The 5,786-nt window shown below is 43.3% G+C and overlaps 1 protein-coding gene across 1 annotated transcript; it reads right to left on the bottom strand.

Moving 5' to 3' along the window:
- Positions 1–855: 855 nt before the first annotated feature.
- Positions 856–5,011, bottom strand: LOC135395859 (uncharacterized). Its single transcript, XM_064626947.1, has 7 exons — positions 4,810–5,011; positions 4,471–4,550; positions 4,203–4,308; positions 4,042–4,127; positions 2,800–2,879; positions 2,583–2,722; positions 856–978 (listed from the first exon to the last, which is right to left on the bottom strand). Exons 1-7 carry the CDS (start codon positions 5,009–5,011, stop codon positions 875–877), a joined length of 798 nt encoding a protein of 265 aa, XP_064483017.1. The 3' UTR covers positions 856–874.
- Positions 5,012–5,786: the final 775 nt, after the last annotated feature.

Genomic DNA, 5,786 nt, shown 5'->3' with positions numbered 1-5,786 from the left:
CCAGGTTCTGGTCAGAGACCCTTTAAGCGTGAACTTCACGATGCAATGTGAATATCTGTAACATGAACCCATTCATTGGCAAATCACTGTCTAGTTACAACTTCCATGGTGAGGGCATCTTATTCTCCGTTTCAATATCAATCTGCATTAGTGGAATGTGGATTAAAGCATGCAACAGTGTTCCGTAGCAATATCAACATTTATTACATGTCAAGTACAGGCTCTCAATGTAGCTACACAACCATTACACTACAAACAAACTGTAATATGCTCAACTTATGTTAACGGCCTAACTGGAGCTGTGTCCCGATTTTTGCAGATACGACAGCAAAACGTAAATACAGGTACTACAACCAGTCTGACGGGATACACAGGAAAAGTAGTACTCAAAATGGAGTATTCAGCCTTGTATCTGGCTCATTGCACACATATACACAAAAGTCTCATACGAAGAACCTGCTTTTTTGGCAAACTCAATCTCCTCTTTCAAGTAGCCCCTTGTGAAAAATTGTTTGGTCAACCAATAGACAAGCCATGGACAAAACGTCCATTGAAGCTATAGGCTGTCCATTAGATTCCCATAGACGACCTTTGGACACCCCCTTTTTCCTTCCTATAGACAGTCAATGGGAGATTGGCAGCAACTGTCTATAGACACAATGCCATGGCCAGGAAATTCAGCTGGTCCATAGACTGTTTATGGACAGGCCATTTCCACTTTGCCCATGGACAGGCCATTTTCACCTAGTCTGTGGTCGGGCCATTTCCACTTTTTCCGCTGTTATCCGCGCATAGCAATTGTGTTAGGACTGCACACAGCATGCACATGCAAATACTTAGTCCCTGCAGTCCATGTGAAGTTCAAAGTCACATTTTATTCAGTGTTTTCAACATTGCTTTTCTTCATTTTGGCCAGCATCGTAGCCAAGCTGCCCTTCACAACTTGCATTTCGGGGTTAAACTTCTTGCCGACGTAACCTGGAACATAGAGAAAGATATGTAAAATACAAGAAATACAAGTCTCATTAAAATGAAAGAACACAGGAGTAATGCAGAACACACATATAATCAATCTATCGGCGATAATTTGGTGTCTTGCAAACAGTTTCCAAAGTGACAAGCTGCTTAGCAGAGAATGACGTCAGGTTTCGTAGCGCATGGCTTACAATGGCTGCTATAAATTGTATGCGAACTTGCCCATGCCCTGTTTCATTCATCACTGGCGAATGCAAAGGCAGGCAGATGAGAAACAAAATAGCTGTTTGCCGTACAAGTATCTTCCCCACAAAATACTGTCCGAAACAGTGAAAGGCTATGAGCTATTAACTTTTAACGCATATGCCCACAACCCAGACTATGCCACCACTACAGTGTAATTTCACTGCAGGGCATGACGTTGTTTGTTCACTGTTTGCTATTGGTGCATGCAGGGCAAAATGTTATGTTGAGAGGTGATCTCAAGCCCTTAGAAGGTTGGCAAGCTACCAAACGACATTCCCTGCAGCTTACCAGCAAGTGAGAATACCATGGATTGGTTAATACTGTATATCCGCGCAATACCTCATCTGATGGATAAAAATTCATTGGTCGGGAATCCGCGCAGAAAGGTGCCTAACGAAACATGCTCGAAAAGATCTGCTTCCACATCTCGCAGTGAAGCAAACCCAGCTTTAGGCCTCCTTTCATGATGGTACCCTTCCAGCACATGTTTATTTTCACCGAAGACACGATGTTCATTTGCGCGGATGCACCTAGTAACCGTGCGGGTCTGGATAAGCTACTGCTTTCGTGGAGAAAGACGTCTAAAGTGACGCGGATGCGATCGTGAACGCTATATCCCCCACGCTGCACGCCTCTGCCTACCATGTCATCCATTAACTGGTGCAATGCACTTGGTTCATTAAAAAGACATTGCACTTACATGAAAATATGTATAGTGCTAATTATGAAAGCAAATACATTTCACTATTATGTCACAGCTGTGCCAGTTCCCTAAGTGTTGTTCCAGGTAAATAAACAACCTGCATTTGCCCATGGAGGTGCCACATCCAACATGTTTCTTTGTACAGCAGAGCAGCCGCTGTATCATGATGTAAAGCCGTACACTATTAATGGCTGAGCAACATGACGACCTTGCAAAATGATACCAAATGCTCTGTTGCACTTCTGGGCAATGGGAATAAAGTATGCTACCTGGTTGCGGCTTGTATGCACCACGGTCACAAGGAAGGCAAACAAGGCACATCACAAAGCGATTTCTTTGTACGTGTCCTCCTCTGTGGGACATTTTTCAGGTTGCAAGTACAATTTCTGGGAGGTATCAGGAACCTATCGCTTTGACACCCCTTTGATAACGAAGGCACAATAAGCTTGCAATTGGCTATGTGAGGTGCACACCTAGCATGAACACACGGTGGAGCAATTCCAAAATGACAGACTTGATATCTATTGGATCGTGAGGACTTCAGCATGAGATGTCCTCAGCAAGTTGCTACTTGCAGAAGGTGGCAACCATATTTCAACTACTACTTTTGAGAAGCAACCCTAAGTAAGTCACAGTTTACAGTAGATGTGTGACATACCAAGCACCGCTGACACCCTTGTCTGGTCCAGAGCAGGTCTCCGAGAAAGCTCACGCTTTGCGTTGCAGCTGTTCCCAGTCAAGGTACCGCCGCACAATTCTTCTGTTGTGAAGACTGCACGCATGAGCCCCCGCGCATACCTGGGGAATAAACGCGTTACACATTACAAGAATGTTGAAACAAGTAGTAGCAACGAATACTGACAATAAACACATACCTCTTTGGACAGTTGCCAGACATTGATCCTATGCGATGCAAAATTACTTCATCAACTAGAACACCAAGGCCTATGTCAACCTGGAAAGAAGGCATGAACTAAAATGTGCATGTGACAAGGAATGGTTAAAAAGATTGAGTGGCTACGTGGGTGTAGATATACTGGGTGCTTTTTAGGTGCCACAGATTTTTCAGTGAAAATCTAAAACTGACAAGGTAACTCTGTTTTTGCACATGACGCAGCAGGATGTTAATGGTCAACTTTATGTACCTGCCATGCAATTCAGTAACTAAAATTTGATAATTTAGCTGTTTAAATATCAGCTTCTACGAAAAATTGCAACAGCATATTTGTAACCCTTTTTTGATGTGCGAAAACAGAATTAGCTTGTCATTTTTGGATTTTTCATGAAAAATCTGGGGTGCCTAAAAAAGACAGCATGCATATTCCAAACATCCATCAGGGGTTATTATTGCTGTGACTTTCCCTAACAGTAATGATCGCAATGCTGGATAAACATGTGTATAAGTCTTCCCCTCTTTATTGCAAGGGTATCTCTCCCTACGGTAAGCAGTCATTGAACTGCAGTTGCAACTGCGGAATTGAGAAGAAATGTTAAGGGGTCGACAAGTTTTCAATTTTGGCGGCTTACCGAGGAGGAATTACATAACGTGGCGGCTTCCATGTGAAGTATCAGTGCATAATACTTCTTGTGACGGCAGCATGACACACAAACACTATGTTGTGTCCCTTTATCTGAATTACAAATTAGAAATTTTATCTTGGACAACCCTGTATATCTGAAACTCCGTATAAATGATAGGAGAAACGTTAATTCTACAATAAAGCCAGATCTCCCCGAATTTAGTCGGATGAAAATCTGTCCACCTGAATTTGCGCGAATTTTCGACTTAAAGCTACAGACCCAATTTTTGCCCCCAAATATGGCAACAATAAAAACCAAAAACTTCAGGATCTATTGATCGGCAACTACCGGCCACCTCGATGCACTTGACTTTCAGTACATTTTGCTGCTTGAGCTAACACTGTACGTACTGACCTGATGAGACAAGGGAAAAGACCCTAAGCTAATGTGGTAAAGATGAGAAGAGGTAGCTTATGCTGTTGTGTGTGCAAAAGCGTGTCATGCATAGAGCCCGTTACTGGTTCGCGTTCATTACGTAGTGCATACAGCATCATTCTTAAGATAATTCTTGTAAAGCTATCGATACAATGCAGTACCTTTGGTGACGACACAATAGCACTGGCTCGTTCCTGGGTAGCAGCTTCCACCACTTGGGACATCTGGGTGACCATGTTCTGCATATCTAAGTAAAAGGTAGTGAAAAATATTTCATGTTACTAAAAGTGGACCTGTGCAAATTAATTTTTGCATAACATACCACATTTCTTTTTCGCTTTACTGAGTTTACGCTGTAGCCTCTCATTTTCCCTTTCAAGGTCTTCAACTCTCCGTTTGTAGCTGTCGCAAGATCCACACGCTGCAGCCTAAAACAGTGACAACATGAGAACAAAGGCCATGGCAGCGACACGTGCTCGCGTCATTTCGCAAGCGTGCAAAATAATGGCATTGAAGCATGCCCGACAAAAGATCTACTAGCTTAACTTCATGCAATGATCGTCTGCCCAAAATCAAAGTGAAAAACTCACAGCACTGTCAAACAATCCTTCAACCAGCCTCATTGCTTTCAGGACACGAGAACGTTTCTTCTCCATCAAATCAGCAGACCCTGCAAAGACAGGTGAAAATATTTTGATCAATAATGATTCCAAGCTTCCAGTGATCAATCCAATTTTACTTTTAACTTCCTCGAAATGTTTTAAGCCGTCAAAAGTAAAATAGCGGTGCAATCTGATTAATACATCGTATTCCCAGCCTAGGTGAGAAAGTCAACACATAACTTGCCAACTGCTAACACGTGGTAGATGCGAACTGTTAACACGTGCAGGCGCCACGTAACTTATAATACGAAAGAAAGCGTTACTTACCGACGTCCACAACAATCGCTTCCGCAGGCTCTGCATTCTTGTCCCACGTAAATAGGAAGTTTTTGTGTCTGACTTCGTCGGGGTAACCGCGATCATTGATCAGCTGCAAACCTACATCAACGTCTACCATTCTGTCCACTGGATACACGTCCAGTTGACAGGACCCGGGCCACTTCACTAAAACATGCAGGATGTCACACATTTTGGTGCAAGCTGTCCCACGTGTAACGCAACAGTGACACAAACAAGCATTGAAAACACGGAAGACGCCATAGCTTCGTTCATAAACTTTGCAACTAGAGCGCCACCTCCGGTAGATTCCGTTTCAATGTTTCTTAAATGCATAATTTACAGATGACCATCAGTATAACTAAACATGAAGATGACAAAATTGCATTTTATTAAATATTTCCTTGTTATTATCATTGATCAACGTGATAATTATTATGTTAACATAATATATCTTGATAACATGCTTCCATGATCATGCTCCTGTGCTGCCGCCCCGCCATTGCCACTTTTACCTGTTACATGACATGGCTGACATGGCGCGCGGTTTTGCGGTGTAGCCATGTAGCGTGGCAACAAGTCTTGTGGGCGAAGGAAATACATACACAATGACGCCCCGGAAAAGATATTTTCAACATATCTGCGACCCCAACACAGCAGTTCCTGAAAGATCGAAGTACAGGTTGTTGGCCTCAGAGAGACTCGCTGTGAATCCCCGACATAGCGACAATGAATATTCTGTAACACCTTGTCCTGAAAACAGCGCTAACACTGTTAGAAGACACGCTTCAGTAGACTTTCACGCTGACGTGGCTCCCGACTTGCAACACTGCTGCGCAAATGTCGACAGTGATACCGACAGCGACGACGACAGTGATACCGAAGGTATCGAAGAACGCGCTTCGGATCACGACACCGGGGCATCGTCCGACGACGACATTACAACAGACGAGTCGCACTCTGATTCG

This window comes from Ornithodoros turicata, chromosome 5 (genome assembly GCF_037126465.1).
Source record: "Ornithodoros turicata isolate Travis chromosome 5, ASM3712646v1, whole genome shotgun sequence".
Lineage (NCBI taxonomy): Eukaryota > Metazoa > Arthropoda > Arachnida > Ixodida > Argasidae > Ornithodoros > Ornithodoros turicata.
This window is presented reverse-complemented; position numbering and strand designations above follow the sequence as displayed.

Coding starts and splice junctions, on each gene's coding strand:
- LOC135395859 (XM_064626947.1), bottom strand. CDS start 5,011: ATGTGTGACATCCTGCATGTTTTAGTGAAGTGGCCCGGGTCCTGTCAA. Junction 4,309..4,470: donor AAGGATTGTTTGACAGTGCT/GTGAGTTTTTCA, acceptor TCACTGTTTTAG/GCTGCAGCGTGTGGATCTTG. Junction 4,128..4,202: donor TAAAGCGAAAAAGAAATGTG/GTATGTTATGCA, acceptor CCTTTTACTTAG/ATATGCAGAACATGGTCACC.